The 20,051-nt window shown below is 42.0% G+C and overlaps 1 protein-coding gene across 2 annotated transcripts in view; it reads left to right on the top strand.

The window, feature by feature from the left end:
- The window catches only part of ap3b1a (adaptor related protein complex 3 subunit beta 1a), a 55,196-nt gene that overhangs the window by 15,643 nt on the left and 19,502 nt on the right, over positions 1-20,051 (top strand). For both annotated transcript variants that reach the window (XM_023422333.2, XM_023422332.2), the window contains exons 7-22: positions 2,417-2,599; positions 3,502-3,660; positions 4,519-4,616; positions 5,233-5,287; positions 5,375-5,446; positions 5,649-5,711; positions 5,792-5,924; positions 6,064-6,173; positions 6,268-6,444; positions 7,371-7,557; positions 8,389-8,519; positions 10,699-10,855; positions 11,307-11,490; positions 13,845-13,998; positions 15,799-15,847; positions 17,369-17,472. In XM_023422333.2, the coding sequence (XP_023278101.1) occupies positions 2,417-2,599; positions 3,502-3,660; positions 4,519-4,616; positions 5,233-5,287; positions 5,375-5,446; positions 5,649-5,711; positions 5,792-5,924; positions 6,064-6,173; positions 6,268-6,444; positions 7,371-7,557; positions 8,389-8,519; positions 10,699-10,855; positions 11,307-11,490; positions 13,845-13,998; positions 15,799-15,847; positions 17,369-17,472 (2,016 nt within the window). The remainder of the gene's footprint in view (positions 1-2,416; positions 2,600-3,501; positions 3,661-4,518; positions 4,617-5,232; positions 5,288-5,374; positions 5,447-5,648; positions 5,712-5,791; positions 5,925-6,063; positions 6,174-6,267; positions 6,445-7,370; positions 7,558-8,388; positions 8,520-10,698; positions 10,856-11,306; positions 11,491-13,844; positions 13,999-15,798; positions 15,848-17,368; positions 17,473-20,051) is intronic.

Genomic DNA, 20,051 nt, shown 5'->3' with positions numbered 1-20,051 from the left:
TACCTTGGAGCTGTGTCTAATGGGGGAAGTTGGTAGAGAATGCACAAAGCCTTTGCGGCAGGATCCACATGCTCAGAAATAGTGCCGCCTGTAATAGCCTTAGAGACAGGGGAGGCCCGGGGAGAACGCCAGGCGAGGATGACGCCGTTGTGCAAAAAAAATGCACAGTTGTTCACACTTAACGTATATACTGTATAACTGACGACTGTTAGAGACCTGATGTGCTTTAATCTGCTGTGAAGCTCTGCTCTAACATAAATACAAGCCTGTGTTACTCTGTTTTACTTATTTACACTGTGAATTAGAACAACGCTTCACATCGTTGTTTGGTCGTTGTGAACAGTTTTCATTGGAACTACTTTCTGTTATTCCCTATGAAAGCAGTTCACACCACATTCAGTGGATTATTCAGAGTAACGTAATGTAATTTAATAATACTTTGAGCGCCACAAACCAAATCCTGTTCACCTCCTTTGTATTGGGTTGGTGGCAGAAATCTCAGACCATCAAACCAACAAAGTGGCCAGTGGTGGCAAGTACCAGCGAAGCAGGAAAAGCTCAGGTTTTACTAATAATAGATAATTCAAGATGGCTTCGTTCCATTTGGAGCCCTAACTATCACCAGCTTCTCTAACTCAAAGGAGGTAAGCTTGTTCAGTAATTTAATCTAATAATTATGCTTCTAATTACCCATGGAATTTCCTATAGCACATACTCATAGTTGAGTCGGTTTCCACATATTTGCAGAAAGTCTACACAGTTTATTTTCCAAAGACGGATCACACAGCTCTTTCACTCAGACATTAATTTGTCCCGCTAGAGCGAATCAAATAGATATAGTCATGAAAGCACACTCATTAGATGCAGCTTTAGAGCGGTGAGATATTTGTACTCATTGTGCCATACTTTAAATATCATCACAGAGATATGCAGTAAACATGGACGACGTATGCATTTTATTAGGTACACCTAGCTAAAATTAATCTAATCTTATTGCAACAGTCCTGTAATAAATCCTCCTTCATGAAGGTTATAATGTTCAGCTTGTGTTGTTTTTAGAGAAGTGATTTTTGCTGCGACTTGTACCAAACAAAACATGTTCCTATGATTTGTCGGCTGGGGTGTCTCTTTAGCACCACAATGCTTTCTTTCTGGTATGTTGTGATACATTTTTATATATAAAGAAAAAAATCCAGCTCCTGAGATTTGGATGTTGCAAATAGCCATATTGGGATTTTGATAATATTTGGTTAATTGTTCAACCTTAGTTTTAGCTATGTAGCTATAATAAACCTGCAACCGTGGGTATCGTGCGTCTGGTAACGTGCAGACTGTTAACTGCGTTAAGCTAGCTGTATCATGTAATTACCCTAGCTGGATCCACCTGCAAATGCCAGTCCTTGAATGTACGTAGAATTTCTGTATGGGTCACTCGGTAAATATAACTTCATACACTAAAATGTAGCTGCATTGCTCCTCCAGTGATTCATTCATCAGCATCAGTAATGTAACTGTCAGAAAGGCCAATCATCAGTCGGATTTAAGACCCAGATTTCTTGGAGAATCTACAGACAGGAGCGGCGTGCGCACACATCTCATACACACACACACACACACACACACACACACACAGAAAAACGCGCACACAATCAATGCAGGCTCATGACAATGCTGATGGGTAAATGCACCGGGTTCCCACAGGGCCACCGGGGGCCAGAAGGCTTTAATTGGGAAGACCAGATTCTGCTCCCTTTCTCTTCTTCTTCACCCTTGCCTGCCCGTGATAATGCTGTTTGCATATTAATACACACCGCCTTGTCACTCACTCAGTCTCACAGTCAGTCAGCGAGCCAGCAGGCAGTTGAGGTGGTAGGGGGGCATGCAACAGCCAAATGGGTTTTTTCCTCCCACCAATGAAATATGGTTGATTATTGGCTGTCTCAGCTGCGGCTCCCTCCTCGTGCTCCTTTCCCCGTGAATTGAACATAAAATTAGGTTTGTACCTGAGAAAAGATATAATTTACGCTGAAGGTGTGAGAAACACTTATTGATGGATTTCCTTCACAGGGTTTTATAAAACTTTTAAGAGCAAACATTTTCCTTCTAATTATCATGCAACTTCTTAGAGGCTGAACTGTGTATATTGTAATCAGAATAGTAAATTGGCATTGTGATTTTATTTTAGTGCAATAATAGTACTTCTTTTGTTCAGCGTCATATCTGTTAACCAGTGTTTTATTTCTCTGGAGTCTGTATATTACAGCTTGTTTAAGAGTTAAAGTATTCTTTCAATTTGTAAACAGCTACACTTTCTTACAGCTTCCAGAAAAACAAAAAACAAAAACAATTCAACAGTATTTCCCTCATAAATTGCTTCAGCTCTGCTCCTCTCCGCCCCCTCAATGGTTTCCTGTAGCTAGTGGCCGGCAGTGTGGTGATGGCGTTCGAAGAAGTGTGTCCAGATCGCATCGACCTGATCCACAAGAACTACAGGAAGCTGTGTAACCTGCTGGTGGATGTGGAGGAGTGGGGCCAGGTGGTCATCATCTCTATGCTGACACGCTACGCCAGGACGCAGTTCATCAGCCCCTGGAAGGAGGTGAGCCACTCGTGACCCCCGAAGGACCAAAACCCATCGGGGGTCCAAATCCACACAGTGACAATTCACCAAATGTATTTACTTATTTTCAACTTTGTAAGCGTCCTTGATGGTAAGCAGACACGGTAGCAACTCCTGCTCATGCTAATTACCCAGTTAGTTTCCTAGAGATGCAAGATGCATCTCATGTGCACCACAGGAAGCGACACACCTGCCCCCGAGTGTCCTGAATATCAACAAGAACTCTTAATAATAAAACACTTATTTCTAGGTCACAATCATGAATATATCCTGTCAGTATGAATCTTGTTTTATCAGTGTGTCTGTCTGATCTCAAAGGATAAGTGTGGGGGTACTTCATCATTTTATTTTTGTCGGCAATGCAGTGAACGGATCCTACCAACAAGTATTGTCTGTGTATCCGAAGCCTGGTACATCTCGATTCTCTGGACCATAGAGCTCCACTGTTGTACAAAAACAAGTGATTGTTTGAGTATTATTTCCTATAAACTGTAGTGTTCAGCTGTTGTAGGACATTTTAAAATGCAGAATTTTTAAAATTTAAACTTTATTTGCTGACCCATATTATAAGAATATGACACCAGCGGGATCCAGTTGGATTGTGGTACATCACAAACGGGTAGGGGAAGTCCATGAACACTATCAAAGTCCTCAAAACCACCTCTGTGGTACAGTACAGAGTAGGTATCTCCAGGACACACACACACACACACACACACACACACACACACACACACACACACACACACACACACTTAGCTGGTAATAATCAGTTGGAAAAATGGTAGTATGTGTTCCGTAGTCAGGCGGACGTTTGAGGCTACACCTCAAAGAGATAGTTTAATGCATTAGTGTGATGTGTTGTGTTGTTTGTGTTTCAGGGTGCCACGTTCGATGAGAACAACGAGAAGACGTTCTACGACTCGGATTCTGAGGAGAAGAAGGAGCAGCAGCTGGAGGCCAAGCCTTACGTCATGGATCCAGATCACAGGCTGCTGCTGAGGAACACCAAACCTCTGCTGCAGAGCAGGAACACTGCCGTGAGTCACACAGGCTTATACTCGTTATCTGCAAGGCAGCCATTAAGCGTAGAAAGAACACACAGCTGGGATGAAGCTGATGGACATCCATTGTTAAAGTGTGTGCAAGTGTATGTGCAGCTTTTTAACCTGTTGAGAGATATTAACATTGGGTAAACGTAGGTTTTTTTGAGTGCGGCCACTGCTCATATCTCATATCATAACTAGTGCTGCTGCAGCCCTGTATAGACGGATATACACTGTCAGTTGAACTGCCTATCAATAATACATCCAGAGATGCATTTTCTTACACAAATACAACATACACACCTGGACACATAACTCAAAGACATAGGAATACACGCACTCACCTGCCCCCCAAGATTGAAAAAAAATACACACATATATATATATAAAAAACCCTAGTGAGTGCAGATCTCCATCACCCAAGAGTCTCAAGGTCTCTGTCGCTGTGTGGCAGCGGGAGGAAAAATGCTCCCAAATGAAAGTGTTGATTAAAATGTGACACGCTGGTTCTTTACTCGCGACAACACGGTGACATCCTCCATCTTCATAGACGCCTGAACCTTTCCATTCTGCCTGCAACGATGGACACACGTCCTCTGGCTATTTAAAGCGCGGCTGAAAAATTACCTTTATAGAGTCATGTAATGAGTGCCTTTGTGGAGCCCCGAAGAAATGCATGTGAGCGAATGTGTTTTATTTTAGCTTGGGTTGACAGATGGCAAACATACTGTCGGTGTTGTAACAGAAGTAAGTGGTTAGAAGTTTAAAAGTGCTTTTCCAAGTGTTCAAAAAGCATAAAAATCAAGTTAGAATTAATCTTTTTCATTTCTAACTGAGTTGTTGTGTTCTCAGGTGGTGATGTCTGTCGCTCAGCTTTACTGGCATCTGGCCCCTAAACATGAAGTCAGCATTGTCACGAAGTCACTGGTTCGACTACTAAGGAGCCACAGGTAACGCGAAAAATACACTGCATCTCCGTTTGCCTCCTCCCCAAGTCGTCTGTGATGGATGACTTAAAGGTCCCATATTATATAATAGTGAATTTCCATGTGTTGTTTGATTATAGATCAGGTCTAGCTTCTATATTAATACTGTGAAAGTATCAAAGCCTCAGTCCACAGAGAAATGCACACAGCCTGTATTCAGAAACTGAGCCTTAAAACCAGCCGTCAGGACTTCTGGAACTTTGTGATGTCACAACAAAGCAGTCACCAAGCCCCGCCCACCTGGACCCACCATCCAAACCTTGCATGATTTGGTTTCTCTGAGTGTTTTTACCTGAAATCTGCTGTATTTTTATTGGATCACTCAGAAAACAGTTAGCCAATCAGAAGAGAGGCTCAGAACCTCCTCTCTTCTGATTGGCTCACCGACCTGTTGTTACTAGAGCTCCAGAGAGAAGCCTGAGAGAGGAGATGTAAAACTACACTGAGATGGTTTTTGTTACTTAAAACTACAAATGTGGATCAACACTTCAAATAAAACACCTTTAACACTGAGTTCGCTGTATCTCTGTGTCCATGTTGTCGATGTCTGATTATGTCATCTTGTTTCTCTTTTACAAAGAGAGGTGCAGTACATCGTGCTGCAGAACATCGCCACCATGTCTATTCAGAGAAAAGTACGTTTTTATCTTTCTTTTGTTTTTTTTTCTTGGAACAGTAAATTCGTTGTGGGATTTGTAATAACGTGAATTCTCTTCAAACAGGGGATGTTTGAGCCCTACATGAAGAGTTTCTATGTCAGATCTACAGACGCTACACATATCAAAACACTGAAGGTAACCGCCTGTTTACTTTGTGCAATCATGTACATTAGTGTCCTACAATACGGTCGCAAATAAGGGGCAATGGTGGGAATCATCCTTCAAATTCTGAACATCATTTGAGAAACTCAAAATCTTATCGACCTTTACCACTTGAGCCCGTATCACAACCACTTTATTAGATATTAACTATAAACCTCCCTTTTGATCTTTGCAGCTGGAGATCCTGACCAACCTCGCCAATGAAGCAAACATCTCCACTATTCTGAGGGAATTTCAGGTTTGCGTTTTGTTTCTTACAGTCATGGGTTAGTGTCCACTTTGAGATTTTGGGGTATTGAACTTCTCTTCTCTTTTCAGACCTACGTGAAGAGTCAGGACAAGGCGTTTGCGGCAGCCACGATTCAGGCAATCGGCAGGTGCGCCACCAACATCTCTGAGGTGACGGACACCTGTCTCAACGGTCTGGTGCTGCTCCTTTCCAACAGAGACGGTAAAACTCTTTGAGCGCACATATCTGCGGTTACTTTTTGTTATGACGTGTTTAACTTGCACAGTATAATGAGGCAGTGTGACTGTGTAGTTGTGTGTTTTTCTTTGTGTTGTTGTGAGAACTTGTTTCGTCTCTGCAGAGACGGTGGTGGCCGAGAGCGTTGTGGTGATAAAGAAGCTGCTCCAGACTCAGCCCACCCAGCACAGTGAGATCATCAAACACATGGCCAAGCTGTTCGACAACATCACGGTACGATTAAATCTGTAACCCATTTGTTCAACATGAAAAGTTAAGACAGGAAGAAATTAATTAAAATAACAATATAACTCACCTGAACTTGCAGGTCCCCATGGCCCGAGCCAGCATCCTGTGGCTGATGGGAGAGTACTGCGAGAGGGTGCCGAAGATCGCCCCTGATGTCCTTCGTAAGATGGCCAAGACGTTCACAGCCGAGGAGGACATAGTCAAGCTGCAGACAGTCAACCTGGCAGCCAAACTCTACCTGATCAACTCTAAACAGGTGACGAATAAAACGCAGAAAAACCAGCACTGAGACACTTTTTGTGGCGTTGACCCGAGCGTGAGGCGAATGTGGTGCTGGATTAATGCTGCTGATTTCTGAGATTTGTCTAAATGTGAGGTCATGAATCTTTGTTTTCATTTTTTGTATTTCACAAGAAACATCTTTGTCTTGCTGTAATTGAACACGTCTGCAGCTCGGAGCTAAACGCCTGGTTTAAATATAGAGCGGCAAATGAGACGGCTTTAGTGTAATGGCGCATCTCCTGGCGCTGCTCGGTGTCTACAGGGCCATTCAGTTAGATGGGCCGACTTTAGCCTCTGAGCTGGGTTTATGAGCCCAGACGCACCCCCCACCCCTCCCCACCTTCAAACGAGCACATCATTAAACCTCCAGCTCTGTGTAATGTGTCGGGGAGCAGAGAGAAAGACACAAAGTCAATGGAGTAAAGAGTTCGGGTTGTAGTGCTTCCTTCGTGGCAGCAGTAGCTTTTGTTTTTATTCCTGCCAGAGTAACAAGTGCTCTTCTTATCCAGGCTTCTCCAGAGAGAGAAAAATGCTCAGTTATATGCAGTATATTCCAGCTTTTACTGATTTTTAAAGGAATAATTAGATATTTTGGGAAATACATATGTTTTTTTGTTACATGACCGTTACATGAGACGATTGATGCCACTCTCGTATCAAGTACGGAGCGGAAATCAGGAAGTAGTTATCTTAGCTTAGCTTAAAAACTGGAAACGGAGAGAACCAGCGCCTGAGGCTTTATCCACAGTTTGACAATACACCTACAAACAGCCATAAAGCTCGTAACTTTATATATATATTATATCATGTTGTTTAATCACAAAGAAAAACAGAAATGTAAAGTTTTATGGGAAGTTACGTGCTTTAAATATCTCAACCATGTCAATATCTCACCCCCAGACCAAGCTGCTGACCCAGTACATCCTGAACCTGGGCAAATACGACCAGAACTACGACATCAGAGACCGAACGCGCTTCATACGGCAGCTGATAGTCCCCAACGAGAAGAGCGGAGCCCTCAACAAGTACGCTCGACGCATCCTGCTGGCGCCCAAACCCGCTCCGGTGCTGGAGTCTGCCTTCAAAGGTAGTTCATACATTTTATAATATCAACCTCTTATCCTTGTTTTGAAACATTAAACAGGTTAAAGATTAAATACCTTTCTTCTCCCGCGTGTGCCTGGTAGTTCATCTCAGCCAATCACTGAATACATATTAACTGGACCTCTATTTCGCATCGAGCGGCTCCATTTCCAGTGGCATGCAAAGTTGATTCAGGCGGTGGTTTTATTATTCTGGTGTGTCTGTCTCTCTGAAGGGCGGTTAGGTCAGACCCCTTTACCTTGGACTAATGAGATGGGTAAATTATTGAGCTAATGCTAACCATTTTCAGACACTGAGAGGGGGGAAAAAATCTCTCTCATTTAGCTGTCTCTTCTCTCTCTCTCCCTCCCTGACAAAAGGGACAGAAACGGCCTCCTACAACATTAAAATTCAGAGGCAGTTTGCACCTACTGGATGTTTATGGAAAGCGTTAACCACCCCTGTCATTCTTAATATTCACGACTGAAGTCTTTTTTTTTTTTTCTTCTTCTTCTTTTTCTCTTTTCTGTTAGCAAAGCACAGTTTTTAGAGCAAACCTCCCAAGGCACAGACACTGATTATCTTCCTGTGTCGACCACTGGGGAGGGAGGAGAGGGAATGTGTGTTAAATGCACGGAGAGGATGCCTAGATCTTACATTAAAGCTCTGTATACAGTGACATTTAGTCACTGGCTCCCTCATTAAAGACAGACCGAGGTTACTGCCATTCGTTAAACTTATCTTTTAATCTGTTTACCCTCACTTTGATATCACTGCCTCCTTTCCACCGCTCCTGTCTTCTCAGCTTCTCAGTTTTCATTTCCTCTGCTTCCAGATCGTGACCGTTACCAGCTGGGCACTCTCTCCCACAGCCTCAATACCAAAGCCACTGGATACCAGGAGCTGTCGGACTGGCCGCCGGTTGCTCCCGATCAGTCTGTGAGGAACGTGGAAGTGATCGAGCCCGTAAGGAATCGCATATCTCTTATCTTAGACCTGGTATTAACATCTGTCTCTGGTGATCAGATCACACGTTCCGGTGTGAACGCACCCGAGACGCATCGAAGACGCATTTGAGATCCGATCACTCGGACCACCATTCGAAGGTGGTCTGGGCCGCATGTCAGAATCAGTACCTAGATTTTAAAGCGGGTGTGAACCGACCACTTGTGATCGCATCACTGAAGCCGCATGTTAATGCCGGGTGTGAACAGGGCCGCAGTTACACTTCACACTTGCCTGATTCTAACTCAAACATGCACCGTAGTAGTTTATCGTCTCTTCACTTTCACTGGCTGTGTCGGCAGTAATAATAAATTATTATTCTGCAAACATGAATAAGACGATGATGCTGCGGTTTTTCTTATTGTTTTGACATTTAAACTGCGGCTGGTATCACAAGATGTTTACTTTGTGATATTATATTGCTGGAAATACAGAGACTACAGATGTATATTGTGACAGTAAAGGCTTCTGGTGTCTGTAGTGGTGTGAAATGCATCATTATTCACTGCTGCAGTTTAGCAATTCATTATGAATCATATTAAAGTGATGCTGATTGCACAGTTCCCACTAAGAAACTCTCATTATGATGCTGTTTCTTTTCGATGTTGTTTACATTACAGATAATGGTTTAACTGAGAGATTAGCAAATATTTGATGATTGGAAGGGCAAAGTGCTCGAAGTTGAAAACAATATATTAGGTAAGGAGTGTCACTTCAAAAGGCTCGTTAATAATTGTGTATCAACACAACATCAGGGGTCACGACTGTCGACGCTCCCGAGCACTTACTCAGCATTACCAACCAAATGAAGTGCCAGCTGAAATGGAGGCAGACATAACAATGATGAGTGGTATATTTCCACCGGCTTCTTGTCTAGCTGTCCTCCCAGAGGGTGTTAACATCATCCAGGGTGACCCCTCTCTAAATATAAAGTCCAAAGGACCAGCGATCGAAAAGGCTCAGAAAGTGGCTGTTTGCATATTAAACTATATTTATAATTTCTGCAGAGAAATGTCCGTGTATCCAAAGCTTGATATGTCTTTTTTATTTCGTGCCATAGAGCGCTGTTGTTGTCCAAAAGCTATTAAGAACGCATCAGCAGACACACATGTTGGCTGACATGATCCTTCATTACCACGTTCTGCTGCCACAAATACTCACTAGAGAAGCAGATGTGTATTTATATGCAGCTGGAAATACTCCACAACATTTTATTTTATTTTTTTTTAATTAAAGTTCTTTTGAATATTTGATTATGATTTTCTTACATTAGAACAAACTCACACACACACACACAGTAAATATAATAGACAAAGCACCTCAGTACAATTGCACAAGTACACAAAGAGACAAGTGATTCTTATCCAGAACTCTCAAGAGCGAAGGACCAACAAATATTTTCACCTTGTGAGCATCGTCAGAAATGGCGTCCGAACCTTCTGGCTAAAAATGATATGTGTTCCGTTTGCTACAACAAATATTTCTATTTATATGTATTTGGTGTTTGAAAAAAACTTTTACTGGCTTCCAACATGATTGTTCTCCCACCACTTGATGTCTGACTCGGCTGTGAATAGATAAGTGAGCGCTATTTGATGATCGATACTTTCAATGAGCGATTTATATGTTTGTTTTTTTTTTCCTTGTGCAGAGTTAGATGTATAAATGCTTTGTGTTGTGGGCTCATGCACACCTACTCCATTCAGCTCAAGCACAACAACTTTGTTGTGCCTTGTTATAAGTTAAAGAACAAAAATTACACAAATTAAAGGGCTTTGTTTTTCTGCGAGTGATACTATTGATCCTATTATTTTCCCTCAGCCAGCTGAAGCTTTATTGTTGTTACTTTATGGCAGCTAATGGGGATCTAATAAAACAATAAACAACAATAAAAGGGAACACAAACAGTTGTGTCAACAAACTTTATTCCTAGTTTTAAGTATAATGCAGATTTAACAGAAAATACATCAGGTAACTGTTTTTGTCCCGGACTCTTCTGGTTTGTTTTCTTCACATTAGAAACAACAATCTGATAAATCTTGAATAAAATATTAGATTGATTCAAAATCTGGAAGTAAATTATTAATCCTGAATGTTGCAATTTAAAATTGCCTCCCTTTGCTCCGCCTCATCTGTTCAGGTGAAAGAGTGGGCGCCATTAGTCGGGAAGACCAAGCAGTCCAAGTCCGACGACAAGTTCTACTCGGACGATGAAGATGAGAAAGAAGAGGAAGGCTCTGATAGCAACGGCAGTGAAGACAGCAGCAGCAGCAGCAGCAGCAACAGCAGCAGTGAAGGTTTGTGTCCGTCTGTGTGTTTTTAATCTATTATGATGATAATAATAATAATAATAATAATAAGCAGCCAAAACCATCGCGATTATCAGTAACTGGAGACCAAACTTTTATTTTTTTACTCCATGTAGACGATAAATCCTTGAATATAGAAATGACTCTTTGAAGTCGGTTGAGAGACACAAACGTTATAATGCTTTTTACCAAGAAAAACTGCAGCCCTTGGTCCAATATGGTGGCGTCCATGTATATATGTCTGTGTGTGAAAGGGAACATGGGGTGTGATTACTTTAATGGCAGAATGGTGGACTCCGCCAATAACTGATTACAGAAAGTAAATACACTGAATAGCTATCACCGAAACGATGCAGACCGCAGATGGTATCAAAACAGGGTTTCATTTCCTGAAAATTATATGCGTTTATGTTTGATGTGTATGTGAATGTCTGTCCAGAGTCGGGCAGCGAGAGTGAGGAGGAAAGCAGCGACGAGTCGGAAAAGTCCTCCAGCGATTCGGGAAAGAGTTCGAGCGGATCTGAAGACAGCTCCAGTGAATCCCAATCAGAGCAGAAGAAGAAGAAGAAGAAAAAGACCAAGACGGCGCCGCAGAAGAAAAACAAGCCGACTGCTGCTGACAGGTACTGTAAATCCCTCCAGTCTGGTAGACTCACTGAAAGCATCATTTTTCTTCCCTGAGTCCAGATGTTACCTGTTTCCTTCTCTTTTTCTCTTCCTGGCTCAGCTAATTAGACAGGTGCGTGTCCGTGAGAAGCACCGGAGTCGTAAGCAACAACAAATGTGATCAGTGCTTTGCTGCATCAATAAGCTCAACCTCCCATCTGTTCAAAACTTCAGCCATTTTTATAATCTATATGACAGCCCACCTGCCGGCACCGTACCTCCTTCTGTTCACTTTGATCTTTTCTTCCACGAAAACCCACAGACATTTTCACTGCAACCACTTCCAAGTTTTTCTTTCCTCACAAAAGATTTTAGTCTTTTTAATCTTTTTATTTGATTTGACTGTTAAGAAACTCACTCATATATTACTAATACTGGAGCTTCGCACCACCTCACAGATACAGTGTTTGGATGGATTTTAAGCCGAGTAGCAATATCGAATAGATAATTAATGAGATATGATAATGATGCAAAGCTCAGGCAAGAAAAAAAAGAACTAACATTATCGTGATTCGCTTCAAATGTTATTCAAGTTTTATTTTAGGGAAAATTACAAAATGTTTTACAGGAAACAAATTGATTTGTAGTCCCCATTGAATCCAGATGTTTGGATGTTTGGACCTCGATGTGTCCATTTTAATGTCAGTTTCACTCGTCGGCAACTTCAATGCTTTTATGGTTTGATACTATTGAGGACTGAAAAATGTCTCGTCATTCGATACCAAATTTTGATACTTAAGGAGTAAATGAGTAAATCTGCATCATCAGTGTCAGTGAGCCAATCAGCATGCAGCACGCTTGGACCAAGCTCTAATCAATCAATCAGTTGTGATTGGCTGTTTATTTACACGAGCACTTTTGAGTGTGTAAAGAGACTAAAACCTAAAAGAGAGAATAAAACTTAAAATTTGTCCTGTAATGTGTAATGTAATGTGCAGATATCAGAAACCAAGCCATAAGTTCACATATCTCAGTCTGACTCAGGGTAATAGCAATAGTACGATACAAATCAGTATTGAATACATAGGGAATAATCAATACCCATTAAAACTGTAAGTGCAACACAGAATATCTGTCTACACAACCCAAATAAACGGTTTGAATGAAAACTCTTACTCAAAGCTCATATCCGCCACCAAATATTTGATCCGCATCTGTGTTTGACTCACACACACCTATTGTAGTGCACTGTATACACACCTCCTCTGTCTCACACATGCACACACGCACGCACACACACGCGCACACACACACACACACACACACTCAGGCTGGCAGAGCTGCTAGAATATCGTTAGTGTGAGTTCCATTAACAAGCTAATCAAGGAGAATTTTCCTCCAGTAGCGTAACCCACATTTACATGGCTAATGGATAATGACTTTTGATTGGTCATTTAGCAGCCTGGTGTTACCAATGAATGAGATTTAAGTCATTACTGCTGAATATGCTCACGCACACTCTCTTACACACTGGCAAATTTACTTTCTTATGCACTCTACTTCATTTGCTCACAGACACACAAACTCACACAGAGCGTACCTGACTCTGCTGTGTGACAGGCCGCCGGCTGACCCTGTTCTCTCCATTAGAGAGTATAATTAGAGCAACTCACCCCGGTGCTCAAACACACACAAACATGCACACACACACATACACACAGTAATTAGAGCAGCTCACCCCAGCGCTTCCACAACAAACACAGCATAATGCCCTCATTATGGCCCAGTCATTTCAGGCAGGGCCTAATCAGGCCCACAGTGATTTATATCACTTTTTCCTGTTCGCAGCAAATGAAATCTGTAGGCCAAATTAATACTGGCTTTTCATCATCACCCAAGTTAAAAAGCCAGTTACCGTCACAATTCCCCTCATTAATTTAACGGCTGAAAATCCCAGGCAGGCGGAGTAAACACTCATTATCGGGACAAATTGAAGAGGGACAGAGCAAGTGAAAGAGAGAGGAGAAAGATGGGGAAAATCTTTTTGAGCGAATGCAACATTGAATTAACTTCACAAACAAAAACAGATTGATCTTTGTTGTTGTGAGCGCGCCAAGCTCAAGCTCTCCGTTTGGAAAAGAAAAGAAATATCACCGAAGTTCGCTCTGCCCGCTGGTTCCTAGACTATTTCTGCAAATTATATAAATGGAGGCTGAACACGTTTTATGTAAATGAAGTGGTAAAACTAATATTTCAAAAGCAAAATAAATGGACAGTAGTGTTTTGTTTTTTTATATATATATTCATGTATTCTATTACTTGCATTGATCCCATGTCTGAGGCGGTTTTGTGCTGTTCCTGTGTGTTTCAGTGACTCGGATGAAAACGGTAACGGACCCGTGGCCCACGCCGGCAGCTCATCATCTGAAAGCTCCTCCCCCTCGGAGACAGACTCTGAAGACGACTCGGATTCAGACCCACCTACACCACAGAAGAAGAAGAGTGACGTCAAGTCCAAACCCAAGGTGACATTATGATGAACTTTGAGAATTCACATGTGACGGAGGATCAAACCAGCTTGAGATACGATACAAATCTATTAGAAAGTTTCTGACTTGTAGATCATCATAGATACTAAATAATCAAACTTTTGCCAAAATACAACATAAAGAAAACACCACTTTTCAACATTTTAATATTTACTCAGGCGTTAAAAAAACGTCTGGCACAAGTATTACATGACTGTCTTTCACTGTGTGTTTTGATTGTTATAAGAATAACACATTTAGAGGACTGTGTGGGCTTGTAGGAGTTTTATTTTGTTAGTTTGTTTTGATGGCTGGCTTGATTAGAGAGCGGAGCATAGTAACGCTCACACACACCTTTTATAATTATAAATATTAAACAACAAATCAAGTAAGTATATTTCTACACAATAGGAAGCAGGAGCACTTCAGATTGTCCGATATGAAGCACAGATTTTATTCTATAAACATTCACCCTTCATGACGTGAGAGTACATCATCTGGATGTCCATCATTGTGCAAATAGAATAAAAAAAAAAAGTATGATAAAATGACAGCTCTTATAGATCTTCGTAGCCATGACAACAGACCTCATCCAATATTAGTTAATTATCCGGCACTTAAAAACAAAAAATGTTGATTTGGATTGTCAGACATTTAATAATACTTAACTGAAGCTACAGAAACACATACATTTGTCATGCTGGGATGTGTAGTTTGAGTTGTGTGAGATATTCTCCAGAATCTGCGGCACGTCGCGTGTGAACCCGGCGCAGGATGTGATGGTTGTAAACAGGATCATGGAGGAACTCTTTACACCTAGTCGCTTTCCCCTCGGGTTCCACGTGTGGCAGGAGCTTTGGAAATCACAATTCATACTGTGGGATATAATTTCGCTTCCATGTTATCAGCTTTATTTATTTATTTATTTATTCATTTCTTTTCACTCGCCTCCGTTTCACCCCTCACCATCTTTTTCTTACCTGTTCTGCTCATCTCATTATTTCTCGCCCTCCCTTCCCTTTTTCTGCACTATGAAATTCTCATTTCATACAGTTTGTCATTTGGGCATGGCCTATGAATTATGCATCCCTCTCTCCCTCTCTCCCTCTCTCCCTCTCTCTCTCTCTCTCTCTCTCTCTCTCTCTCTCTCTCTCTCTCTCTCTCTTGCTCTTTCAGACTTCCATTTACTAACAAGGTTTCCGTCTCCATTACCATCACCAAGCGTCAATCAGAGAAAGATCTGATAAGATACGGCCTCTAACTTTATTGTTTTGTTTTCATTCTCATCCCTCACTCCCTCGTCTGTCCTGTTGTTGCTGTTGTTGTTGTTGTTGTTTCTGTTTTCTTGCCTGGAGTATGTAGAGTGGGATTTTATGGTTCTTTATGTGACGTGAGTGGAGCCTCGGTTGGTTAGGAGGGTGTGGAGAAAGGGTGATAAAAGCACTCGTATGTTTAAATGTATTTTTATTGGGTCTGTTGCGGGTGCGAGTCAGAGGCGTATGTTGCAATTCCCACAAGTCGAACACCTGACAAGCCCGGCTCAGTCGCACGAGGTGGCGTGCATCGCTTGCGACATGACACTGGGCGTGACCGCTCGTTGAAAGATTTCAGACGTGTTACATATAAATGCAGGAGACCTGTTTTTGGGATGAACCTGTCGTTATCTTGAAAAATTGAGACGTTTCATCGACCGAAAAGCGCAACACTCGGTTTCATCTCTGTTGTTGTGAGTTGTTCTTCATTGTTCTTCCTCCTTCCGTTCGCTCATCAACGTGTTGTTGTGTTTGTTTTTATCAGGTGGAGGTGAAGTCCAAGAAGGAAGTCTCACTACTGGATCTAGATGACTGTGAGTGTATCTGCACTTTGACACTGAGAATCAGTCAGTTTTCCACCATTTATCAAAACAAACAGTTCAGAAGAGGGTTGTAATTTTAAGCTTAATGCTGATTAACTACTTTTACATGGACAGCAGGTAAATGACAAGCGTGTGATGTGTAATCCACATCCAGCTCTGTAATGCCCCCCAGTTCTGGTCTTTCAGTCTGGTTTAGCTCGTTGTTTTGGTTTTCTAGCCCAAAAAACTCTGTTCACAAACCCTGTTTTTCATCAGCATCTCTTGACAAACAAAAGCAAAGCAAATTCCTACCAGCTAATGAACCAGATATTTTTCTCTTGAGCTGAAGGAGCTAATGCGAGAGTGAATATCGGGCTTAGATTTGTCAGGTGGCCAGAAACACGGCTGCAAATGAATACGAGTTTTCTGCTGGATGTGTAAATATGCAATATATAGTACAATGGCCACAACAACTAAACAAGGCAGGTAGGTAAATGGCGGCCTGTGGATCAAATCCAGCCCTCCAATAAAAATGTGCAGCAGCTCGATGAAAACATCACAGTTTGCATCATTTATAGATACAAGGCTCGTGTAAATCAGAACAAGCATCTACTAATAATCAGTGCCGCCGTATTCTCTGCCTCAATCTCTGCCAGGCTGTTCCAGACGTCCAACTTTTCATATCGACACCCTCTTAAAATAATGGCCTAAGTCATTTTTTCAGGTTTTTCAGGAAACACAAAAAACTCAACAAAAGAGTCACACTTTTGACATAGGCCATTATACAACCGGGGGTAGAATTGCATGTTCCCCTCAACTGAGGATTCAGGCGATTTTACCAGAGGTGGCCAGCATCATGAGGGGGTGATTTAGGCAAAAAAAACATTTTTGTCAAAACATGACTTAGGCCATTATTTTAGGAAGGTGACGATATGAATGACACACGTAAATAACATCATACACATCTGATAAATTCAAACAGCTTTAATTTAATGGCTGTAGCCTGTTTGACTAAACAGATGTCATGTCTCACAATCACAAACATGTGCGTTATTTTTACTCAGGCAACAATAATAACAGCAATACTTTTAATTCAGCCAGGTGTCAATCAGATCTCCTGTCTTATAATAATGCAGCACAGATCATACGCTTCCCTTTAGGAAACAAGTTTTACAGTAACAAGCTGCTGTAACACAATTAATACTTATGTATTAATGGGACAAATCACCTCAGATACAATCCTGAAGCAGTTTTACGAATCAGTTTTATTTTTAAATGAATTAAATTAACACAAAAATATTGAAACCCTTATTAAAAGTCGTCCTTAACTGCGCTAGAAAAAAACCTATTGCATTGTTATAAGGTGATAATGTGTCTGTTTTAAAGCTGCTGATGCAGGATTTGAGAATTCTAGTCTTTGGCGCCCGCTAGTGGCAGCATCACAAAAAAGACACTGTTGTCGACGGCAACGCGCGCCACTGCTCCACAGAGCGCCTGTCTTGAGTCGTTGTTTTCTTTCTTTGGCTCCTTCAGTTTCCTCTGCACCTACAAACACGCCAAAGTCCGCAGTCCTGTCTTCGAGCCTGCTGTCCGACCTGGAGGGCCTGTCTCTCTCCAACGTCTCCTCCGTCATGCAGGTTAGTATACACTCGTGTGTGTGTGTGTGTGTGTGTGTGTGTGTGTGTGTGTGTGTGTGTGTGTGTGTGTTTCTGCATTAGAAACACACAGGATGACATTTCCTCCATCAACGTGTGTGTGTGAGAGTCAATTGTTCCTCTCGGCCACTGACACTGACAGAACAGCAGAGCAGTATATGAGATGGTGAAATGAGCCTCTCTCCCTCGTGGAACATTTCTGCTCCAGACGCCAACTATTGACCTTTTCTGCCTTCTTATATTTATAGCCAGTCAGGATGGTACAACTGCTCTCCCTGTTTCCTGTATCTCTTATAGTCTGTCTTTCTCACCCTGGCTGTCTTTTGCTCTTCCACACCCTTGAACTCTATTTCTGTGTCTCATCTATAAGTCCACCCTCTCTCTCTCTCTCTCTCTCCCTCTCTCTCTCTCTCTTATCTCTCTCTCTTATCTCTCTCCTCCTCTCTGTCACCTTCCATCTCTCTCTGTCAGATGTTGCGTCCCTTGTGTCTCCGTGTTGTGTATATCTGATGGTTGACCTTTCCTAGTGTGACGGCTCCTTTCTCTCCGCGGTGTGTGAGCGGCTCGGCACGTTCGGTGTATTTTATATCTTGTCATTCCCCCCCCGGGAGGAAAATGTCCAGACGGTTCTTTCTGCTGTTGCTGTATCTATTTTGTGTGTTTCACAGTCAGGTTTTTGGTGCCGCTGTCGTTTTTGAAGATTTTGAATCCGGAGAATTACAATCAGAATATTGATGGTGTGTGAATCCGTCTGATAGGTGCTTATTTTTTCTGCTGTCACTAAATGAAATGTTAATTGTTTTCATTCAGGCTTAATTTGTAGACTAATATACATTTAATTGTTAATAGCTAAAATGTCAAAAAACTGAACTGATTATAATTCCAAGACACAAAGATTTTCCATTTACAATGAAGGAATCAAACCATTATTCAGTTTCAGCCCAGAATCTAAATTGTGGTCGTACTTGTCGTTCACTTTTCATATTGTACATTTCAAATTAAGTTTGTACCAGTTTCTGTTTGGATTGTCGGCAGACGATTCACAGAAACGATATCAAAACCGACATTTACAATTCTCGCCGACTTAATCTGGATCACGACGATTAATTTGGTTAATACTTTCCTCACTGTCACAAGAAAAGCAACCTCGTCGGAGGACGGGGGGTGACGTGACGTGAGCCAACGTTAATCCACGTTCAGCCCAAGGCGACGCCGGTGATACGAGCAGCTTCGTCATATCCGTCTTGTTATTTGGCGTCGGTTTGACTTCAGTGAACAAAAAGAAATCAAATGCAAACACTGTAGAAAAACGATTTCAACGACAGTCTCAAAAGCATCTTAAGTCAATGTACATCTGTCTTTTTAGTTTGTCAAGATGATTTTATTTATGTAGCACAAACATCAACCTCCAGGACACACAGACACACACACAGTAGGTTGCCACGTCTACAGAGTAGATAGTTACGATATTAAAGCAGTAATTAGATGTTTTGGGAAATACGGAGAGTCAGATGAGAAGATTGATACCGCTCTCATGTGTGAAGGGTTGATATGAAGCTTACAGCAGCAGCCGGTTAAACTAATCTCAGCGTAACAGCTGGCCGGGCGCCGTCTAAAGGAAACGAAATCCACATGTAAGCTTTTGAAGAGTTTCAGGCGTTGAGTAGAAAGTATGAAGGAGTAAAGCGTGAATAAAAAAAGATAAAAACTGCAGGTAAATTTTAAGCAGAGCTGCTGTATTTTAGATTCATTTACAGCCTAAATTCATTTAAATGTTAAACAACTTAGAGTTTATTTGTAAAGATGCTTAAAAAGTGACGGTAAGCGGTTTGTTCGCCTGCATGTAAGTGAACGTGTAGCCGCTGCTGCTGCTGCTGCTGCTGCTGCTGCTCTCGGCCTCGCGGTAGGTTACTCTACATTCTGAGTCTGTCCATCAGTCCCGCCCGCCTGCCAGTCAGCATGATTGACAGCTGCTCTCAGGCCAGCGTTTATGCAGCGCAGGTCCTGTTAGTCCCTCTCTCCTCCTCAGGTGAAGGCCAGGGAGTAATAGAGAATAGAAATGCAGATTAGAACAGGGAACTTTTTGCACATCAACATCTGATTTAGAGTCAGTTCTATGCATAAATACATGATGGGCATCGGGATTCATAGACAAGGGTAAATAACCTCACCTTTATTCACACATGCCCCTCCCCATGCATGCACACGCTTACATATCAGCTCTCTCACACACACACACACACACACTCTCTCTCTCTCTCTCTCACTCACACACACACACACACACACACACACACACTGGCCCCAGTGTCATTTCTATTTCTCAGCAATCTGCCCACAGAGGCAGCGAGTCTGTCTCAGCTGAGCGCTCTGGCCCTTTTAGAGAATTACTGCATGGTTATCAAAGGCATTTAGATTAACCCTGGTCACTGTCTTTGACCCACCTCCTCTCCTGTCTCCTCCTCCTCTCTCCAGTTTCTGCATGCTGCCGCTCTCTCTAATAACATTTTGACATTAGGATCTCTCACAAATGCCTCTTAAATCCCCCCCCACCCTCCCCC

The sequence above is a fragment of the Seriola lalandi genome, unplaced genomic scaffold (assembly GCF_002814215.2).
Source record: "Seriola lalandi dorsalis isolate HSWRI2012SDOR001 ecotype SW California unplaced genomic scaffold, Sedor1 jcf7180002054680, whole genome shotgun sequence".
Taxonomy (NCBI): Eukaryota; Metazoa; Chordata; class Actinopteri; order Carangiformes; family Carangidae; genus Seriola; species Seriola lalandi.
The sequence above is the reverse complement of the archived record's forward strand: the minus strand, read 5'-3'. Positions and strand labels throughout refer to the sequence as shown.